Genomic DNA, 23886 nt, shown 5'->3' with positions numbered 1-23886 from the left:
CATCGCAAGATATTTATGTGCCAGATGTACTAAAGATTCATATGTCCCTTCATGATTTAACCATGCGTCCTCTTTTGTTTATCATTTTACAGTGCAAATATTTGCAATCAAAAATAATATAAAGTGAGCACTGTACACTTTCTATTCTGGTGACAAATTAAATTTATCACCACATGACTATAATTTTACATACAGCTCACAACTACACTCATTTTTTCAGTTTATACTACATACCTAGTATACATATATTACATATGCAATAACCATTCTGTGTGTTTGAATAATACTAACACAATTTATACACACATACACATATATATATATATATATTAAACATACACTTCCATGTATTCGAGCTTATGTAGATCCATCCAAGGATCTCTTTTACAAACACTGAAAAACGTAGCCACAAAATCCATGAGGGTGGCAATGAGGCATAATATTGGTTTTACAGATGCAGAAACTCAGCTGGAGAGTTTAAGGGACTTATACTTGGCCACACAGAAATCCATGGCCAGGACTCCTTACACAGAACATTTTTCCTCCTTTGATATACAAATTAAAATATTTGTATTTCAAACAATGTACTCATTTTGGGTATACTAAATTTGCAAAAGAATGGGCTCACTGGATGGACCACAAATAATTAGAAGGGAAAGGATTAATCAATCACTGGATTTTTATGTAGTCACACTTCATATCCAGAAACAAGCTACAAGCATTTGCCATTACCAAAGAGGCTATTTCAGCCTCAGCACTTACTTTTTAAAGCCATTTGTGTATTAAAGAGAAGAATGAATTTACTATGCTCCCATTCAGGTCACATCACCACCACCCTGTACCGGACACCTACTGACTGCTATACTTACCTACATGCCTCCAGCTTCCATCCAGGACACACCACATGATCCATTGTCTACAACCAAGCTCTAAGATACAACCACATTTGCTCCAATCCCTCAGACAGAGACAAACACCTACAAGATCTCTATCAAGCATTCTTAAAACTACAATACCCACCTGCTGAAGTGAAAAAACAGATTGACAGAGCCAGAAGAGTACCCAGAAGTCACCTACTACAGGACAGGCCCAACAAAGGAAATAACAGAACGCCACTAGCTGTCACCTTCAGCCCCAACTAAAACCTCTCCAGCGCATCATCAAAGAGTTACAACCTATCCTGAAAAATGATACCTCACTCTCACAGATCTTGGGAGACAGACCAGTCCTTGCTTACAGACAGCCCCCCAACCTGAAGCAAATACTCACCAGCAACCACATACCACACAATAAAAACACTAACCCAGGAACCTATCCTTGCAACAAAGCCCGATGCCAACTCTGTCCACATATTTATTCAAGTGAGACCATCATAGGACCTAATCACAGTAGCCACGCCATCAGGGGCTCATTCACCTACAGATCTACGAATTTGATATATGCCATCATGTGCCAGCAATGCCCCTCTACCATGTACATTGGTCAAAACGGACAGTCTCTATGCAAAAGAATAAATGGACACAAATCTGACATCAGGAATCATAACATTCAAAAACCAGCAGGAGAACACTTCAACCTCTCTGGCCACTCAGTAAAAGCTTTAAGGGTGGCAGTTTTGCAACAGAAAAGCTTCAAAAACAGACTCCAGCGAGAAACTGCTGAGCTTGAATTAGTATGCAAACTAGATACCATTAACTTGGGTTTGAATAGAGACTGGTTGTGGCTGGGTCATTACACATATTGAATCTATTTCCTTAAGTATTCTCACACCTTGTCAACTGTCTAAATGGGCCATCTTGATTACCACTACAAAAGTTTTTCTCTCCTGCTGATAATAGCTCATCTTAACTAATTAGCATCTCAGTTTGTATGGTAACTTCCAACTTATCTGTACGTATTGTATGGTAACTTCCAACATATATATATGTTCCATTCTATGGATCCGATGAAGTGGGCTGTAGCCCACGAAAGCTTATGCTCTAATAAATTTGTTAGTCTCTAAGGTGCCACAAGTACTCCTATACTTTGAAGATAATAGCTAGATATTTAACTGATCCACCTCTTCAGAAACTTCTTCTACAGAAAGTCTCAAAATTTCAAACTGTATAACATTAAAGCGCACTATGGATGTTTTAGTGAGCAACAGCAGTGTCCATAGTGCTCAGCAAGCTAGTACACTGGAGATTTACATCCTGGCTTACTGAGCACCGAGTCTCCATGTAGGCAATACCAAAAATCTGAATTTCACTGAAGTCAACAGGACTATTCACATGAATAGGGTTTTGCAGGATCTACCCTTACTATTAACCAGTCTTTCAGCAGGTAAAATGTTGCCCTATAAATATAAGTTCAAGAGTATAGAGAACTCACTAAAAGAGCTTAACATTAAAACACATGGGATGACGTTTCTTCATTAGTAGCAGAGAGTCAGTTTACAAGACAATATAGACAGAATATCATGACTAGCTTTTTGGTTTGCCAAAGCATTGGTTTTTATTTTATATCCACAGAATCACAGAATATCAGGGTTGGAAAGGACCTCAGGAGGTCATCTAGTCCAACCCCCTGCTCAAAGCAGGACCAATCCCCAATTTTTGCCCCAGATCCCAAATGACCCCTGTGACGAAGTGGGACTGTTCTTAATGTTTCCTCTGAATAGTGTGGGGGTGCCTCAGTTTCCCCTAGGCAGTTCTTAAGTATCTAGGGGGGTGGGGTAAGGGTGTATGATCATTGCAGAGCCCTAGAGGGCATGTGTGTGCAGGAGTCTGGACACAGAGAATGGCCAACACCCTGTTTCCTGGCAACTGATGGCCTGGGCCCTTCCCCCCTGCAAGGTGAGAGCTGAAGGGTTGGAGAACAAAGGAATCAGGTGACCACCTGGCCCAGGAAAGGAACAAAGCCCAGAGGAGGAGGGGCTGGAGGGGGTTTTCAGTTTGGGGCTGGCTGGGACATGGAGTGAAGTGCAGACGTGGTTGTCTGGCTCACTGCCCCCCAAAATGGACCCAGCTGAGGGGTCCCGTTCTCTGCACCTGCAAGCTCTGTTTTAGACCATGTTCCTGTCGTCTAATAAACCTTCTGTTTTACTGGTTGGCTGAGAGTCACGTCTGACTGCGAAGTTGGGGTGCAGGACCCTCTGGCTTCCCTAGGAGCCCCGCCTGAGCGGACTCGCTGTGGGGAAGCGCACGGAGGGGCAGAGGATGCTGAATGCTCCGAGGTCAGACCCAGGAAGGTGGAAGCTGTGTGAGCTGTGTGTCCTGAAGACAGGCTGCTCACAGAAAGGCGACTACCCCAGAGTCCTGACTGGCTTAATGGGGAGCAGTTCCAGAGCATCGCCCAGGGACTCCGTGACAGCCCCCTCAAGGACTGAACTCACAACCCTGGGTTTAGCAGGCCAATGCTCAAACCACTGAGCTATCCCTCCCCCCACATTTGTCTGTACAGCTATGCAAATGGATTTTAACAAATAAAGTTAAAATTAATATTTTGATTATAAGGCAGAGAAAAAAACAGTGCTAAGTACTAAAAAAAGATCTTCACGTTTTAATAAATGAGGCACTAAGGTTCTTCTGAAGACAAAAATATTAAACTTTTATAGAAACAGCAATACTGTTACCCTAACTTGGCAAAGCATATATTTTATAAACATGAACTGTTCAGAAGATAACTGCATCAAAACAGATTTTTATAGCTAAAAAGAAATGGTACCTTTAATGTTCTAGTTGGAGCCCAGCCAGTGCCATCAATTGAATGTTCTCTCAATAAACTGGAACAGACAAGGAGGCATACATTATACAATACAATCTGAAACTGAGAAGCAGTTAAGCTTACTTAAAACTTTATTGACTGCAATCTCTTCAGAAAAAATCAGAACACTAAACTTATATATCCCTCAGAAAATTAGGAAATATTGGTTATTCTTGGGATGCAGAAATTATACCTTTTTTGTATCATATGAAGTATTTTGAGTTGTTAAAAATCCAAAGAAAAACAACAAAAGGGGGAACTCCCCCAAACTAACTGTTCTAAAATGAAACTGAAAGAACTCCTGATCTTCAAAGCATAATCCAAAATAAGGAACTTTAAAAAAATCCAAGGGTTTACAGAACTGAAAACAAAAATATGATCAAGCATGTATAGATATAACAAATGAAATAACAAGCCTAACAATGTCCCCTCTTAACCGCTGTACACATTGTGTAAAGAGTTGTCACTTTGGATGGGCTATCACCAGCAGGAGAGTGAATTTGTGTGGGGGGGGTGGAGGGTGAGAAAACCTGGATTTGTGCTGGAAATGGCCCAACCTGATGATCACTTTAGATAAGCTATTACCAGCAGGACAGTGGGGTGGGAGGAGGTATTGTTTCATATTCTCTGTGTGTATATAAAGTCTGCTGCAGTTTCCACGGTATGCATCCGATGAAGTGAGCTGTAGCTCACGAAAGCTCATGCTCAAATAAATTGGTTAGTCTCTAAGGTGCCACAAGTACTCCTTTTCTTTTTGCGAATACAGACTAACACGGCTGTTACTCTGAAACCTGTACACACAGACACACACACAAGCAGTTTCTAGTATGTCCCTCTCACCCACAGCCTGGGTGAATAGGCCTTGCAGAGCACCCTGAGAATCACCAAAATTTAGGCTATTTCATAAGAACATAACAGCGGCCGTACTGGGTCAGACCAAAGGTCCATCTAGCCCAGTATCTTGTCTTGCAACAATGGCCAGTGCCATGTGCTCCAGAGGGAATGAACAAAACAGGTAATCACCACATGATCACCTGTCGCCCATTCCCAGCTTCTGGCAAGGTAGGGGAAGGAGAGATATTTTGCAGCATCCCTTATGTTGCAAGAGCTTCATTTTCAGTGCCACTGTCGATCAGGAATAGGAAAAAACCTGACTTTTTTTTAAGTTTGTCTAAAATTTGCAAAATACTAATATGTAATAGCCATAATTTTGAAATATGAATCTGTCAAACCCAGGTGGAAAAATCCAGGTAAAAGTCCAATGAATCACACAATCCCTTGTTGGCCGCTTCTCGTCCTTTATGCCAAGGAATCTCCACCTTCAGGGCCTCAGCTGATCAACAGTAGCACCGGTAGTTGGAAGAAAGAAGCGATGTTGCAAGAGGAGAGGACCCAAGCCATTTTAAGGCATTACGAGTCAAACCCAACACCTTAACTCCACTTGGAAGTAAAGAGGCCTCAGGGTACATCCCAGAGCATAGATGTCACATACTCAGACTGAGAAACACTAGTTAATGGAGGAATAAAAGAGGGAAATGAGAAAGATAGCTCCAAAGGAATTCCTGTGCTAAAACCTACACAATGTACCTAATCCATGTGGATTTACGTGGAAACAGCTGTATGAATTACATATGGCTGGATTCTGCTACACCTACATATAATGTATAGAAGAGATTAATCTGTGTAAACTGTACATTTTTGTTTAGTACTGAAGTCCATTATTTAAATACTTCACCTAGTTTTAAGATGAATAATTAGAAAAAACACTTGAACAGAGCTTTTTAGATTTAATTTTTAGGCTTTCATTGAAAATACCTGGACCCCTCTTAATTGCACCAAACTCTTTGGCAATTATGTGATGTACTCAAATAGAATTTAAGATAAGAGTAAATGTGCTTTCATTTGTGAACAGAACAAATTTTCACTCAGGGCAAGTCTATATTATAGTGGCACAACAATAGAAGGGGTTATGCTGCCAACGTAGTTAATCTTCCTCTCCGAGATGCCTTTTTCAGTTGACCTACTTGAATCTACACTAGGTTAGGTCAACCTAACTATGTTGCACAAGGCACAAAATTTTTCAGTCCTAAGTAATGTAGCTAGGTCTATCTAATTTTTAGACCAGGCCTCAGATCTGCAGAAATAAAAGGCTAGTGCCCCATGCCTACTTGGCAATAAAAAGTGCTGCCAATTTACTACCATCTTGCTACAGATAACTTTCTCCTTTTCATTGCCATAGGGTTTTACTGAACTGGTGTTTTATTTTGCGATCTTTTAGCTACCTCTAGTGTCATCCATAACTAAACCACAACAAAATCTTAAAAACAAACACCCCTACTCCAAGAAACCCCCAAAATTAGAGTTGATAGACTGCATATATGATTAAGTAATCAGAGCTTTCCTATATGGTAATACCAATGAAATAAATATGTGCTTAGCCAGTATGCTAAGTATAAATATATTAGGAAATTAACCTGTAATAAAATGCCCTATGTTTTCCCTAAAATTAATTAGTAATGACACCAGGCAACATGAATCCTTCCTAGCTGTGCTACTCAACTAATTATCCTCATCCTTCTGTTGCCTTAGTGCTAGTCTCGTTGCTATGCCCTGATAACGAGAAAATTTTCAACTATCACTATATGATTCAAGATTTATTTCAATAGCACAATGAACTACAGTAAAACCCAAGAGTTACAAACACCTTGGGAATGGAGGTTCGTAACTCTGAAATGTTCGAAACCCTGAGCAAAACGTTACGGTTGTTCTTTCAAAAGTTTACAACTGAACAGTGACTTAATACAGCTTTGAAACTTTACTTTGAAGACAAATGCTGCTTTCTTGGAAAGGAAAAATAGAATTCTGCAGGGACCATTAATTCTGCCCAAATTCTGCATTACACAGTGATGCAGAATTCCCCCAGAAGTATATTCTTATAGAAGGAAAGTAAAACATGAATGATCTGAAAAAGGATTTTTATGTGTACGTAAAGGATAGTGGTATATTTAGCTTGATTTTAGTACTGCTGCCCTCATAAAACTTTGCTACATTAACACAACAGAATTCAATGGTAGGCCAGGGCTTGGATGTGGCAACAAGTATCCTGTTTCACAGGTGCTTGGCTGGCCGGTTCTTGCTCACATGCTCAAGGTCTAACAGATCACCATATGTGGGGTCAGGAAGGAATTTCCTCCCCGGTCTGACTGGCAGAGACCTTGGGTTTTTTCACCTTCCTCTGCACTGTGTGGGTGCAGGTCACTTGACAGGATTATCTTCCCAAATCTCATTTAATCATTTGTCTGCGGGACCTCAGGCACTCTTGCATCTCAGTTCCTCCTATTCTCTGGCTGTGGCACTTAAAAAGTCTAGCCTCTGTTGGGCTGTCAAACTTTGATCCAGTTTCAGTTGTTGGATTTAGTGTAAGTACCGGTGCTGGGTGGCGTATGCACAAGAGGTAAGACAAGGTTGATCTGATGACCTCTTCTTTCTTAAAACTATGATAATCTCTAAGCCTGTTCAGATAGTTTACAGTGATTTAAAAATCAGGATTAAATAAATTTACATATAAAAAGCAAAAAAGTACTTAACACTATAAACCAGGGGCGGGCAAACTTTTTGGCCTGAGGGCCACATCGGGGTTGCGAAACTGTATGGAGGGCCAGGTAGGGAAGGCTGTGCCTCCCCAAACTGCCTGGACCCTGCCCCCTATCTGCCCCCTCCCATTTCCTGCCCCCGTCAGAACCTCTGACCCATCCAAACCCCCCCACCCCCGTTCCTTGTCCCCTGACCAACCCCTCCCGAGACCCCCCCCATCCCTAACCACCCCCGCCCCCCGGACCCTACCCCCTATCCAACCCCCCAGCTCCCTGACTGTCCCGACCCCTATCCACACCTCTGCCCCCTGACAGGCCCCGCAGGACTCTCACACCTATCCAACCTCCACAGTCCCCTGACCGCCCCGCCCCGCAACCTCTGCCCCCTGCTCCCTGTCCCCTGACTGACCCCTGGGATCAGCTGCCCCTTATCCAATTTCTGCACACACACACCCTGCTCCCTGCCCCCTTACCATGCCGCTCAAAGCAGCAGGAACTCGCAACCATGCTGCCCAGTAGGAGCAGCTGACCAGAACACTGGCGGGGCAGAGAGCTGATGCTGCGGGGGGGGGGGGGGGGGCAGGGGGGTTGAGAGACGAAGAGAGCAGGGAGGGGCCGGGGGCTAGTGTCCCCGGCCAGGAGCTCAGGGGCCAGGCAGGACAGTCCCATGGGCTAGATGTGCTTTAACAAAGGGCTGCAAGGATCACTAGCCCCATTTTAGAGATGGAGAAATGGAGGTTCTGGGAGAGGAAGTGACTTGCCCAAGGTCACACAGCAGGTAAGTGCCATAGCCAAGAAAAGGACACAGCCTCTCAAGAATCACTGCCTTTCAAGAAAGCTTTCATGAGATTGTAGTTGGGTCTAGATGAAAATGGGCTCTGAGTTATTAAACAATTTTCAAAAAGTAATTTCACACAAATTATTAGAATGACTGAAAACTGGCAAATTTTTGCTGTTCTTTTTCAAATTTCAAACTAGATTGGTTCACTGATCACATATAAAGCCCCACATCAGTCCTGGCCCAAGTTCACACCTCTGACTGCACACACTGATATCTGGCTGATCTTACACAGCACTCCTTTCCAGCGTGCAGAGTGGCAACTTTGATCTTGGCTCCATTTGCTCTCCCTGATGCAGTGTCAGAGCATGGAGCATGAAGCAGATACTTATGAAAACTTTTAAGTTCCCTGCTTTGCCTGAATCTAGGCAGGCAGAGAACTTCCAACCAGGCTTCCCAAACTGCCACTCCTCCTACACCTCCAGAACTGACTGCATCTTTATCACATTTAACTGGGGTGCTTGGAGTTTATACTCCCTCCGAAGATTTGGCGGGGGGGGTGGGGGGGGGATCTCTAAAAAATTAACCCAACTTCTAGTGGCAAGGTGAAAAGCAGCAGAAAGCAGGTACCATGTTCTGAGCAGCTATTTGGGCTGCTCCAGGGACATTTCATCCCACAAAAGCTACTCTAAGGCCCCTGGCCTGGAAGGGGCACTTTAGGCCACTCTAGGCCCCAAAAAGAGGATGACAGAACTGGGGAAGGACTGGAGACCAAGGGAGAGTTTAAAAGCTCAAGTAGAAGGATGAGGAAAGTAGAAATGAAGGGACAGAGAAGGTGAGGAGAGAAGGGGAGAGTGACCAAAAAAACCCAAAGGACAAGCACAAAGCATAGAGAAGTGAGAACGGAGAAATAGGGGAAGGTCTGAAACAAGATGTGGGGAAGAAAAATAAAAATCAGAGAGGCCTATAGAGGACAGGGTAAAGAATACATTGGGGGAGGGGGCAGGGTTGGCAATTGCTCCAGATTATTTCTTTGGGGAAAAAAGTCACTATCCCAATGGTACCCCCTATCCTGCCACAGTCCTAAGAGTGGTGAGATGATTTGTTCTCACATCCCCGGTCCACACCTGGCACCAGTGTAAGTATTGTGGTCAGGTAAATGGGGCAGCATGAGGGGAAAGGAAAGGGAAGTACAAGAGAAAGGGGCAGTGGGGAAAGAACTGAGTAAGAAAGAGTGGGAGTGAATGAGTACATCTCCTGTTGGAAAGGCCCACTGAGTTGATTCCCCTTTGCTATATAAAAAGGTTTGGGTAGCAGAGTGGGAGGGGGAGACCTGCTGGCAGGGTGTCCTCTCTGAAGTCTTTGTGACTATGGAACTTTCTCTGGATTCCCATTTTGCCCGTCCTTCCCCAATAAACTAATTGAGTGACCTTCCAGACATGCTGCAAAAGACATCCGTTTGACAGGGGTTTTGGATATGGTGGAGGGTAGTCTTCCCAGAATGGTAAAGAGAAGAAAGGAGATTGGGGGGGGGTTTTGTAAGTAATCGGCTGGCTGAGATCCTGTTTGAACTGATTATTTTAATACTGTTGGGATTTTATTGTAGTATTAATTACGTTAGCCACCTAGAACCTTCTACAGGTGTCTATTGGATATTATTTATCTATATAAATAAATAAAATAAATATCCAAAAGCCTTTTTTGTGATGCTCTGCGATCAAGTTGCATATCTGTTCTTGTTCAAACCCTTAAGTGTGCTATATTACACATGAGAAAGCTTTTTCAGTAAAGATGATTTGGAAAAGTTTTTGCAAATCTATTTAAGCCTCTACATCAGTAATGTGTACACATACTACAATACACATATGGATTTTTAAATAATTGAAAAAATAGCTCCTCCATTTAACATATCTGCAAAGACTTAACATTCAGGATTGTGTTTTTCCTTAGTTGACGGCAAAAGAAGCACTGAAAGGGAGTAGTGGAGAGATTTGCTGCTTTTTACCGACTGGTGAGGTCATCAACTCTTTCAGGAAAACCAAATTCCTGAACTAAATAAAAGCGCAGATACAGTAGCTTACAATACACAAGTGTCAGAAACTAGTTCCAATAAGTTACTCGAAGCTCTGAGGAACAGACTAAACCATGATCTATATACAATTTTTGTACCAATGTAACTATTTTGGTTAGGGGCGATTGTTTTTAAGAAAAAAAGTTAAATCTGTACAGCCTCTAGTATGGCTGAGGTTATTCATTTAGGGGAATAAGTTATATGCATAGGAATCTTCGCACAAGTATACTAGTGGACAAGCCCTTAGCAATTTCTTTCAGACTTGCCCAACCCAAACTTTCCTTCCAGGCATGATGTTTAGTATCTTGCTGAACAAACACCAATGGTATACACTTAATGTTAACTATATTGTTAACTTTTTTAAGGTAAGTTTAATAGCTGGAAGCAGACATTCCTAGTGAGTACACCTCCTATCTCCTGCCTGCACAGTCTTCTGGCCACATTTCTATAGGATAACTTTCCAAAGCTCTCTTATGTACACAATTAACACTCAGGTACTACACATGTGTAATTACAATAATAGAGACAGACTGCTTTGGTAAACACCTGAATGCTTGCAGCAGGAGAAAGTGAAGTGGGAAGGGAACACGAAGGATGTAGGGTGAACCATGTCTGCAGACTCTTCAGGACTTTGGGATGAGAACAACTGACAGAGGAGATGTAATTTCAGGTTGCAGGGAATGCTGACTGAAAGAAAGACTGGGCTGCTCTTGAATAAGTGGATTACAAGCAGGCAGGTCTTTCGCAAAGAGTGCAGGGGGAGGAAGATAAGAAAATACTCCAATTTCCTTTGTCTAAATTTGGGTCTGGTCCGAGAATATAAAGCCAGACCATCCATAATCACAGAAGAGTTGAAACTCCCATGACCACATCTTAATATCTAGAATTTTTAAATTTAAAATGGCATATTCTATTTTCTATATCACACTTATCTGTTTTCCTTGAATACAAAAAAGGAGCCTTACTCATTTCACAGGAGTACATTTTAAAATTTAGCTACATTTAAATTCCTGTTGGGACACTCAAGTACGATTTCCAACAAAGGTTCTTAAATCAAAGCCATCAATCCTACTCTATGGCTTCTCCTGAGTACTCACTAATTTTCAGAATTATCTACAGACGTGACCCAATTCTGGCAGCACTGAAGTGCATATATTTATGTTACATCCTTTCCAGACCAACGTTGGCACACGGAGGCAAACTAGTCTCTTCCATTCCGCTGTCATTTGCCACTGCATCCATCTGCTCTATGGTACGGAGACTGACTGTTCTGCCCTCCCTACTAAAGATTCCTCTTCAGGATTTCTTTTGGGTGCCCTCGTTTCCCGACACTAGTTGGTTTCCACTTGACAGCTTCATGTGGGAGTCTGTGTGATGGCATCTGAAGTGCATGCCCCCAAAATTTCTAGTACTTTCTTCTGAGGGTGGAAACAAGCCACTGATTGGCGATTTCTTAGATCTCTTCATTGGTAATGAAGTCTTTCCAACCAATGCCCAGATCTATTTTCAAAAGCATCTACTTTTCAGTATAACATCTCCAATTCTCGTATGTTAGCACAGATTACATTTGAATGAAAAATTTTCCATTTTGTTCTGGTGCTACATCTTTAATTTCCATATACTGCTAAGTTTAGTAAATGCTATGGACGCCTTTTCTACCATTGATGTCACTTCCTTCTTGAGGTCTCCGTTGGCCAATATGGTGGTGCCCAGGTAGATGAATTGTTCCTTGATATTTTTGCATTCTAATGTGATGTTACTAAACTGTCTGGGTTTCAAGGATGTTTGTTTTACCATTACTTATTCTAAGCCCTGCATGGTCTGAGGTTTTTGACAGGCTGTCTTTGTAACTATTTGGAGATGTCACTCAGTAGTGCAAGATCATCAGCAAAGTCTAGGTCTTCTAGGCATTTGCCATTTCCCCATGCTATACCACTGTTTGTGTTGCTAACACACTTCTACAGTATCCAGACCATGAGAATGCCAAACAACAATAAAATAAAGTTAAAATACAGCCCTGTGACATGCCAGTGTTCAGACTGAACCACTCTGTTGTCTGGTTGTTCGCCCTTTCAGGGTTAACAAAGTGTGCACATCTTTCTTTATCTATTGTATCTAAAAAGAATTTGCAAAAAAACTCTTATAAAATGAGAATTACATCCTACATGAGTAAACAAATATAATTGAGAGATCAGTCCCAGAAAAGATTCGCTTCATGTAAAAGAACACCTTCTTTGTCAACAACAGTTTAGACTTTCTGTAAAAATCTAGATATTTTCCTTTCAGCATTGGAAGGAATGTTTCTCAGGCTAAGATCAGAGTCAATTTCAAAGGAAAAAAAGAACCACTTTCAACAATGTTGACCACTTGATTCCACAAAAAGAAAAAGCGAATGCAAAACACAGTAAAATCTTGGGGTGTTGTCTATCTCCAGGCTCAGACATTCTGATACATTATATCAATTAATAATAATGGTCAACAAAGTAAGTGGATGAGATCAAATAGAAAAAGCAGAAACGTACAGCAGAGGTTCAAGAAAAAGGCATACTGGAGCATGAAACAAACCACAAATTGTATATTCCCGAGGGTTCCTGAAATATGCCAGAAGCTTGCATCAATGGAGGCAACATCACAATGAAGAAGCCTATTTAATATTTGAGTAAAACATAATAACCCACAAAATATTTCTGAAGTTTTCCTAACCAAATCTTTACGAAATTTGCTAAGGTCAGTTTTACATGTTTTTTGGCTCTTACTATGGAATGGTTTCCTATAAGATGCATACTGGAAAACAATCCCAACTGTACCTACAAAGTGATGGGGTCTAAATTAGCTGTTACAACTCAAGAAAGATCTTGGAGTCATTGTGGATAGTTAAGAACATAAGAACGGCCATTACTGGGTCAGACCAAAGGTCCATCCAGCCCAGTATCCTGTCTTCCGACAGTGGCCAATGCCAGGTGCCTCAGAGAAAATGAACAGAGCAGGTAATGATCAAGTGATCCATCCCGTCACCCATTCTGAGCTTCTGGCAAACAGAGGCTAAGGATGCCATTCCTGCCCATCCTGGCTAACAGCCATTGATGGACCTATCCTCCATGAATTTATCTAGTTCTTTTTTGAACCCTGTTATAGTCTTGGCGTTCACAACATCCTCTGGCAAGGAGTTCCACAGGTTGACTGTGCATTGTGTGAAAAAATACTTCCTTTTGTTTGTTTTAAACATGCTGCCTATTAATTTCATTTGGTGACCCCCTAGTTCTTGTGTTATGAGGAGGAGTAAATAACACTTCCTTATTTACTTTCTCTACACCAAGTTCTCTGAAAACATCCGCTTAATGTGCAGCAGCAGTCAAAAAATCTATCAGAATATTAGGAATCATTAGGCAAGGGATAGATAAGGAGACAGAAAATATCATAATGTCATTATATAAATCCATGGTACGCCCATAGCTTGAATACAGCATGCAGTTATGGTCACCCCATCTCAAAAAAGATATATTAGAAATGGAAAAGGTACTACAGACAAGGGCAACAAATATGATTAACAGTATTGAATAGCTTCCAGAGAGAAGTCCCATAAAAAAACCTGGGACTGTTCAACTTGGAAAAGAGATGACTAAGTGGGATATGATAGAGGTCTATAAAATCATGAATGGTGTGGAGAAAGTGAATAAGGAAGTGTGATTTCACATAACAGATGTCCCAGGGGTCACCAATGAAATTAATAGGCAGCAGGTTTAAAGCAAACAAAAGGGAGTATTTCTTCACACAATGTACTGTCAACCTACAGAACTTGTTGCCAGGGGATGTTGTGAAGGCCAAAAGCATAACTGGGTTAAAAAAAACAATTAGATAAATTCATGGAGGTTAGATCCATCAATGGCCATTTGCCAAGATGGTCGGGGATGCAACCCCATGCTCTGGGTGTCCCTAAGTCTCTGAATGCCAGATACTGGGCCTGGATAACAGGGGATGGATCATTTGATAATTGCCCTAATCTGCTGATTCCATTTGAAGCACTGGCATCAGCCACTGATGGAAGACAGGATAATGGGCTAGGTGGACCACTGATCTGACCCAGTATGGCCATTCTTATGTTCTTATGATGATCACATACCATAATATAAACATATATTTATTTAGGAAGTAGAAATTAAAGTTTGGAAAAAATGCTAGTTAAGTATTTTAAGTAGAAAAATAAGCCAGGAATAATTTTGTACCTAAAAGCCAATTTTATTTCCTGAAAATCCACTGCAGGCACAAAATAGGTCTACAAAAATTGAGAATCAGGTCCATAAAAAGCAGTAGTTATTGTAGTCTTTTGTTTCCAAATCTAGTACCAAACTCTCTGATATTGAATTTCTCTAACATAACTGTCTCCCATAGAAAATATAGTATTCTCCTATGTGGATTAGCTGAAATTTAATCAAAATTAAAAATACTTCTGAAAACTTCATAAGTCTTTAGAACATTTTAAAGATTTCTGGCTTTTAAAGTAAAATCTTTCACAATCAGACCAATTCAGGGATGTCAGCACAGACTCTAAAAGAAAGGGCTTACCCTGCCTTCTACTTGTGTATTGCATAAAGCAGCCTAATTACAACATTCCAGTGTTAAATTGGTTTTAATGTTGACAGATAACTAAAACTAAAAATATTGAAAACACACCTCCAAAGGTACATAATATAAAAACTATTTAATCTCTGAATACTTAATCTAAAACAACAACTCTGTTGCTTGAATGAAAAATTCATCTAGGTCGTCAAGTGCAAAGGTTTGGGTACCTGGTAGATTTCTGAAGAACCTGTGTGGATTTGAACACTTAAGTTTAAGAATAGCAATCCTGTATCTTTACATTATGGTTGTCTGTGTACACACATTCGGTTGTTGCACAGACTGACTTGAATTAACTGTTTGAAGGGAAACAGGTTAAAAATGCACAGGGAATAACTGTTACATTTCTCCACATTGTAGATAGCTAACCTCAACACTCCTTTTTCTGTAACTATTCCACATGATAAAGATGTGATTCTACATGTTAGTGCCAACACTGAAGTCCTACTCTTTATGTTCTTTACTGTGCTGATGATAGCCCCACTCATCTGTATGCAGATCCAGTGGAGGGGCAGAGGTCCTAGGGGAGGGCTGCATGTTGCTTGGCAAAGCTCTGCATTTCCAAAGCCAGTTTATATAAGCAAACGTGTTATTGTAAGTAAAATGTATGTGCACTATTGCTAAGACACGTGGCATCACCACACACTTTATTCCTCCCATGGAGTACTCTGACAGGCGTAGAACCAGCATGGTAAGAAGCACACACAAAAATGCTTTAGCACTTTGTACTTTGATTATAATTAACTCCTTAGAAATACAGAAAATAGAACATGCTTTTGAAACAATAGTTTGCACATGCCTTGCAGCTTACTAAACTATATGCCTGGCTGCCATATTGAAGGTATGACAAGCTTTCCTATTAAAGCATCATATCTTTATGCACCATATTGGGTAGAAGACTATTACAAACTTTAAATTTAAAGGAGCACAGCTATATGAAAAACAAGGTTTTTTGTAATTATTTCCTTATCTACCATATTATATATTATATTATAATTATTATATTATAAGCCCTACCTTGGATTTTAAAACCTTTATTAATTTTGTTTATTTTCACTGTTTATGCTGTATTTCTTTTTTTCATTTCTATTAGCTTGACAAACTTGTCACACATTTGATTTTTGCTTATAATCACTTTCTAATCAATTTCACTATTAGGGTCTCACGCTTTAATATTTAGGTTACAAACAATTGTAAAGAAATGTTTATTTTTAAAAAAATAGTTTATCTTTGTTTTCTAAATTGCAAACATTTTACTAGTCGTGTTTTTGAAAAAGTTAATTTTAAAACCTATATTTTGGCTAAATTTGATCTCACTATCTTAAGAGGATAATAATATATGGTTATTTTTCTTACACTTTATCATCATATCAGTTTTATATTACATATTGAAATTTAATAAATTTGCCATTCCTACAAGTAGTTTGTTATTGTCAAAATCCAAGATTTTTGTCTAACGTAACTAACATCCTACCAATTTTTTCCCCCTGGAAAATTTAAACAGTCTCCTAGTGCTTAAAATATTTTAGGCTTTAAACTAAATAAGGGTTTAAAGTGTGGGATAATTTAAAACCACCTGGATCCTATAATTCAAAACTTTAGGGAAGACATCGATGGAATATTCCAAGACGACGACTTTGGGGAAGAATGGAGCTATTAAAGTTAATCTGCCTCAAATTAACAATCACAAAGATAGAGGCTATGTATTTTTCTATTATGGAAAAATGACCTTTGGTTTTAACTGGAAATGGTGAAAGTGTAAGATCAAATGCAAACAGTTACATCATACGCTAAATTAGAACATGGGTTCTTAAGATTCTAGACACAAGAAAATTCTAAAGCTCCTTTAATTTGATGTAGGCTCAATCTATGTCTCTCTAGTAGCAACGCTGTAGATAGAAAAGGAGAAATTTAGCACGCTTGGCCAGTTCACAGTTTATTTGTTCTTTTCTGCAAGAGATCTCAATAGCCAGCATGCAATGACACAGAATCCTTTAAATCCTACAATTGAGTGTGGGTGCAGGAATAAAGGGGATCTCAGCGTTGTATCTGGCCTATGGGGAGCTGAAGGCAGGATCCAGGCATAAGAGCCTGCCTTCATAATTCTCCGCAGAAACCCCAGCTTGGAAGCAAGATGACCCTCAGCTGCATAGGGAGCCCCTGTCTAACAGGGGAGAGGGCAATACAAGTATTGCCTCGGGAGTAGCGTCCTCTCATAAATTAAGCCACAAAGTTCCCTAATTTGGGGCCTTACCGTAAATTAGGCTATTCAATTACCCAATCTGCTGCCAGTAAAATAGGGCTTCAAAATGCACCATATAAAGAATCAAATAGGTAGGGCCCACGGAAAGGTAGCCTCTCCATATTAGGAAGCAAACAGTTCAGGTCTGGGAAGGGGTAATCCGCACCATATTAGGAAACAAAAGGATAATTTGGAAGGTAAGGGATAGGGCAGGTACCAAGAGAAGGGTAGGGATAAGAGAGGCTGTAACCATAACCCGGGGCTCATTTGATTGGTCGCGAGACAGAGGGGAACGAGTGGTCTGGATGCTGTCACTGAATAAATCGCCTCTTACCACTCCACCCGGCTTCATTCATCATTCGGCCTTGCAACAACATTGGGTAGTTAGGTAAATGGTTGCAAAGCCAGGTCTTAGTCAAAAGCACACAGAACTAGGAATTCAAAACTCTCTTCTACAAGAAGCAAATCTCTTTTACAGGAAATCAATGGAATTTATGTTGCAGGGCAGAAAATCTTCTGCAGGTTTGGAGAAATTTTAAAGGACTCTATGTTCTGAATAATTAGAGGGCATTGCTATATTTTGGAAGGATGGATTCAAAAGGATATTGGATGCCACAGAATACCTATTTGATTGGGATGCATTTATGATCTTTTTTTCTTCTGAAACAGAAACGGTTTGGATTCATCTGGGTTTACAACTGATATCTGTTTGGTATTACAATAGTCTAAAATATTTTCAGGAAGTTTCCTTTACTTCTAAGGATCAAATTTAAGTATGAGACATTATCTGTCTACTGGTGCTGAAGTGAGAATTATGGTCAAGGGCCATGATCTCTACAAGAACTTAGAAGTGACAATAAAAGAAGGCTGTTAACTACCTTAAACAGATTTCACCCGTCTCGGTGATGTTCGGATGCCAGATTCTAGTCAAACATTTTACCTTTGGAGGCTGCCAAAATACAAAACAAACAGAGATTACAATGCTGTCCTTTCAAATAAGTTAAATCACCAACAAACCATTATGAATTGTACAGTTCCTGGAAGCTAAAATTTAAATTTGGGTGACCTCAGTCCAAGTACTAATGTTAATCTGGCAGTTACCTTATGGAGCAGAACAGGATATAAAACTACAGTGACACTGCTGCTTTCCCATTCAGTGTTATATTCAGGGTTTTGGCTTTGTAAACAAATGGAGGAAGAGCAAAGATTCTTTCCAGTATGATTTCACCTTCTCAATAATTTTCTGGGTAAGGAAAGGTTTCAGAGTACCAGCTGTGTTAGTCTGTATTCGCAAAAAGAAGAGGAGGACTTGTGGCACCTTAGAGACTAACACATTTATTTGAGCATGAGCTTTCGTGAGCTACAGCTAACTCGATGAAGTGGGCTGTAGCTCACGAAAGCTTCTGCTCAAATAAATGTGTTAGTCTCTAAGGTGCCACAAGTCCCCCTTTTCTTTCTGGGTAAGGAAAGTATTTCCTGTTTTTAAATGGTCACAGAAGTACCGAGGATAACTGTTCTTGGGTTTTTAAATCTTGATACAGATTTGTATTATTTTACAGTGACACCACTAAACTCAATTCAGCATGTAGCTCCAACGGATACTATAGCTCATTTTTAATGCATATTGATAAATGCACATTTTAAAAAAAATCGGATTCCAAAACAGAGCCTCATTGTTCTAGTTTTTTAAGTAAGTCAAAGGAAAATCAAACAATTCTAACAGATTAGCAACAGCAAGTTATTCCATCCAAATTCTCCATATTACAATATTCGCTTTTTAAATCAAGTGACTGATTTCTTCCAGCTGGTATATTGCGTTTCAAGCATTAGCCATTATGTTTCATAAACATCAAATAAATTATGTATTGTAACAATTGCAACTTTTTTTTTAAACAATTTCCCCATAGTTTATATAAAGTCCTCAGCCAAGAGATAAAATGGTTCTGATAACATCTCTTCACAGAAATAATCTCATATATTGTCTCATAAATTGGTCTGTCTGTTAATCCAAAGTCTTCATGGTCTTCAAAAATTTAAGGACACATTCTAAACTCTCAGTCCAGCTGCCTGTGAATAAGGTGAAGGGAACAGTGGTGGGAATTCACTGCCTGAGCTGTGCCTGTTCTGTGGTTCAAGGATTGTGGAAAGTCCTCGTTTTAATGAGGAAAAGGGCACCTAGGGCTTTCAAGATGGAAAGCTAGCTCTCCTCCCCTTCCACTCTCAATGAAGAGGGTGTGGAAAATGCTAGAGGGACACCAAACGAAGCCCTGAGTCTGAAGCAGATATTCTTGGCACAGAGGAAAATACTGAAGCCTGTTAGTTCTATGGCATGCAAGGCTCCTTAAAATGGTGCTCTATACCCAAACCTTGGTCCTGGAGAAAATCTAAAGGGCTGGAATGATTGGATCCTATCCCAGAGTAGTTCAGTCTCAGTGCCAAGCCTTCAGACAGCCCTTCAGTCAAGATCCTACACACTATGTCACCTTGAATGGTCACAACACACAAAATCAGCTACTTAGCAATGGCAAACCAAGAGAATCAAGCCATTTTTTAAAAACAGAACAAGAAAATCGAAGAATTCTTTGATCTTCTTTCACTTCAAATTAGCTTCATTATATCAGGGATCTCTGATGATGATTCTCAGCTGAAAGCACTAAGAATGTAGAATGCTTATTTGTATTACAGTCGCATCTGGAATCCCCCAATCAGGATGAGTTGCCAACATGCTAGGCTTTCTGTCTAAAACTGATCCATGCAGAATCAAGACTAAAATCATGAATTACAAAAAATGTTGAGGCTGGTAAAGGGCAAATTGTTTAAATGCAATACATGCCCAGCCAAACTCCACACATACATACAAGAAGTGTGCTGCATTTAGCAACAAAAAATATTTTCAAAACGAGTTCCAGCTAAAATTTCCACTGTGTTTTATTTTTTGGGACATGAACTTAAACACTGCTATAGTAAGCAAATAGGTACCTAGGAGAGAACAAATAAAGCAGATGAGAGGGAATGAGAAATGTCACTGTTCGTATGTCACCACTGCTCCTTTTCAAGGGAATTAAACATCAAAATTGAACCTCCTGACTTAAGTGCACAAGTTTGACCATCTTGGAAAGCAGACACTTTCATTCTCCCCCAGAAACACGTTGGCTTACTATAGAAATGCTTAAGCAATACACTAAACAAAATAAGAAGGCAGAGGGAATGGGAGGAATTCGCAGGGAGACTTTCACATGTGATTGGTGTAACTTCTAGTCTGTACTCCTGAGTAGGCTATTCCAGACTACTGCAAATAGAAACAGCCTACAGAACAGATCTTTTCATCTTCAAAGGAACATTCCTATGAAATTTTAGGCACAAAAAGTATAAAATTGGTGACATCATTAGATATGGGAGATTCTTACCTACCACATAGCAAAACACCGAGTTGTCTGAAATTCCATTACATGAAGCAAATGCAAATGACAACACAAAGACGAGCTCTGTGTAAGCTCTGTGAAAGCAGAAGCTTGGTCCAACAAAAGATATTACTTCGTCCACCTTGTCTCAACAGAGAAAAATGACTTAAATACTCACCACCATGTTATAGGCATCAGGAACTTCAATTTCAAACTGAAATTTCCCTCCTTGGTAATAACCCTCATCTATTAAAGAAACACAACACAAAAAAATTAAAGGAAAAGAAAACCAAATGTTATATGAGTACAAAGACGACACAGCATAGTTATTACTTAGATTATGATAATCACAACATCATTGAAATATTCCATTATACTTGCACCATATCTTTTTAAAATGTGTCATTTTACTAAAATTACATTTTAAAATCTCTTAACAGTCCTGCTCTTCATGATTTCAGGGGTTCCTGTCAGGCTTACATCTCTAACCTTGCTTGCTTTCATGCTTTCTTCCACACCGTCACCTCTACATAGAACAACCTTCCCCGAGCTGATACAGATGGATTTGAATGAGATCGTACTGGCCTTCTCCAAGACCCACTTTATGAGCACTTGGCAATAACAACCATACTGATATAGTTAAAGCAGTACAATCTCCTTGGTGTGGACTTGGTTATACTGGTATACAGATGCTTACAGAGGTATAGTTTATACCCATATAGGAAGGGAATACGCTTTACCATCTAAAGGACCTGTGAAGTAGTATAACTGTGTCCACACTACAGGTTGTAGAAGTATAACTATCTTGGTTTAACAAACAAACAAAATCTCACTTCTAACTAAAATCATGGGACTGGTACAAAAAGACCAGGCCTAAGTAGTTCAGTCCTGAAAATACTCCAAAGTGGTCAATGATTAGACTGAAAATTCAGATGCTACTGATGGACAAAATTCCTTGACAGTTTTTAATCAAAGTGGTTTCTGAGAAACTATGGTATTTCCTTATACTCAAAATATCTTCAATGGAAAAAAAGTTTGGCCTTTGCAACATGATTGTGAGAAAACCAAAGGATATTGTTTTTATGTTTAATATTTTTCCACAGTCAAGCCTAAAAATGAGGTTGTGGCGTCCCAACTTTCAGTAGTATTATTATTCTACACCACCCTCTTGCTTTCTCCCCTTGTCCCCATAACTGGTTTAGATAAATATTCCTTACAAAGCAGATAAAATGTTACATGTCTTGGTACTTTATAAATTAACCTAAAGATTTTTGTCAACAAGCATGCAGACAAGGGGGATCCAGTGGAAACAGTGTACTTAGATTTTCAGAAAGCCTTTGACACGGTCCCTCACCAAAGGCTCTTAAGCAAAGTAAGCTGTCATGGGATAAGAGGGAAGGTCCTCTCATAGATTGATAACTGGTTAAAAGATAGGAAACAAAGGGTAGGAATAAATGGTCAGTTTTCAGAATGGAGAGAGGTGAATAGAGGTGTGTCCCCCGGACCAGTACTATTCAACATATTCATAAATGATCTGGGAAAAGGGGTAAACAGTGAGGTGGCAAAATTTGCAGATACAAAACTATTCAAGATAGTTAAGTCCAAAGCAGACTGCAAAAAGCTACAAAGGGATCTCACAAAACTGCATGACTGGGCAACAAAATGGCAGATGAAATTCAATGTTGATAAATGCAAAGTAAGCACATTGGAAAACATAACCCCAACTATACATACAAAATGATGGGGTCTAAATTAGCTGTTACCACTCAAGAAAGAGATCTTGGCGTCATTGTGGACTGTTCTCTGAAAACATCCACTCAGTGTGCAGCGGCAGTCAAAAAAGCGAACAGAATGTTGGGAATCATTAAGAAAGGGATAGATAATAAGACACAAAATATCATATTGCCTCTTTACAAATCCATGGTATGCCCACATCTTGACTATTGCATACAGATGTGGTCACCCCATCTCTAAAAAGATATATTGGAATTGGAAAAGGTTCAGAAAAGGGCAACAAAAATGATTAGGGGTATAGAACAGCTTCCGTATGAGGACAGATAGATAAGATTGGGACTTTTCATCTTGGAAAAGAGACGACTAAGGGGGGATATGATAGAGGTCTATAAAATCATCACTGGTGAAAAAGTATATAAGGAAGCGTTATTTACTCCTTCTCATAACACAAGAACTAGGGGGTCACCAAATGAAATTAATAGGCAGCAGGTTTAAAACAAACAAAAGGAAGTATTTCTTCACATAATGGACAGTCAACCTGTGGAACTCCTTGCCAGAGGATGTTGTGAAGGCTAAGACTATAATCGGGCTAAATAAATAACTAGATAAATTCGTGGACGATAGCTCCATCAATGGCTATTAGCCAGGATGGGCAAGGATGATGTCCCTAGCCTCTGTTTGCCAGGAGCTGGGAATGGGAGACAGGCGATGGATCACTTGATGATTACCTGTTCTGTTTATTCCCTCTGGGGTACCTGGCATTGTCCACTGTTGGAAGACCGTATACTGGGCTAGATGGATCTTTGGTCTGACCCAGTATGGCTGTTCTTATGTTCTTGTTCCAAAATATTGTCCACAATACGTCTCAATTCCTCCTCCACCAGCTCTCTAAAATCTTCTTCCAGAGCAACATGGCTTCTGAACCCACACATCCTTTTTCCAGTCCCCATTCACCCTCTTCTGTCTTTACCTCACACTGAAATCTCTCACTTGTGTCAGCAGAAGCCTGCAACCCATCTACATTACTCATGATTAAGGCTACGATTTGGTCATGGGTATTTTTAAGAAAAGTCATGGACAGGCCACAAGCAATAAACAAAAGTTCACAGCCCATGACCTGTCCATGACCTTTACTATAAATACTCCTGACTAAATCTTTGGGGCTGCCCCCGGGGGCCAGCCCCATCGCCAGGCCCCCGGGGGCCAGCCCCATCGCCAGGCCCCCGGGGGCCAGCCCCATCGCCAGGCCCCCGGGGGCCAGCCCCATCGCCAGGCCCCCGGGGGCCAGCCCCATCGCCAGGCCCCCGGGGGCCAGCCCCATCGGTCACTGCTTGGGCCATCCATGGGGTCAGCAGCCGGGGGCCGCCAAGCAGCAGCCAGTGCGGCTGTCCCCAGGGCTGCTGCTCGGGCAGTCCCTGGGGCCAGCTGCCGGGGGGCACCGAGCAGTGGCCCCAGGCAGCTGCCCCCAGGGCCAGCCGCACTGGCTGCTGATTGGGTGGGCCCTGGGGCCAGCTGTCCGGGGCCACTTTAGCAGCGGCTGGTGTGGGTGGCCCCAGGGCCACTCCAACAGTGGCCGGTGCGGTTGACTGCAGGGCCACTTCAGCAACGGCTGGTGTGGCTGTCTCTGGAGCCAGCTGCTTGGGTAGCCTTGGGGTCAGCCACACTGGCTGCTGCCGAAGTCATGGGGGTTGCAGAAAGTCTTCCGC

General features: G+C 40.8%; 1 protein-coding gene across 1 annotated transcript in view; it reads right to left on the bottom strand.

Annotated features, from left to right (window-relative positions):
• The window catches only part of UBE2F (ubiquitin conjugating enzyme E2 F (putative)), a 130090-nt gene that overhangs the window by 62528 nt on the left and 43676 nt on the right, over positions 1–23886 (bottom strand). Inside the window, exons 5-7 of the mRNA XM_048870165.2 lie at positions 20625–20692; positions 17924–17994; positions 3706–3763 (exon numbers count right to left, since the gene is read on the bottom strand). Of these exons, the coding sequence (XP_048726122.1) occupies positions 3706–3763; positions 17924–17994; positions 20625–20692 (197 nt within the window). The remainder of the gene's footprint in view (positions 1–3705; positions 3764–17923; positions 17995–20624; positions 20693–23886) is intronic.

This window comes from Caretta caretta, chromosome 11, assembly GCF_965140235.1.
Source record: "Caretta caretta isolate rCarCar2 chromosome 11, rCarCar1.hap1, whole genome shotgun sequence".
Classification (NCBI taxonomy): domain Eukaryota; kingdom Metazoa; phylum Chordata; order Testudines; family Cheloniidae; genus Caretta; species Caretta caretta.
This window is presented reverse-complemented; position numbering and strand designations above follow the sequence as displayed.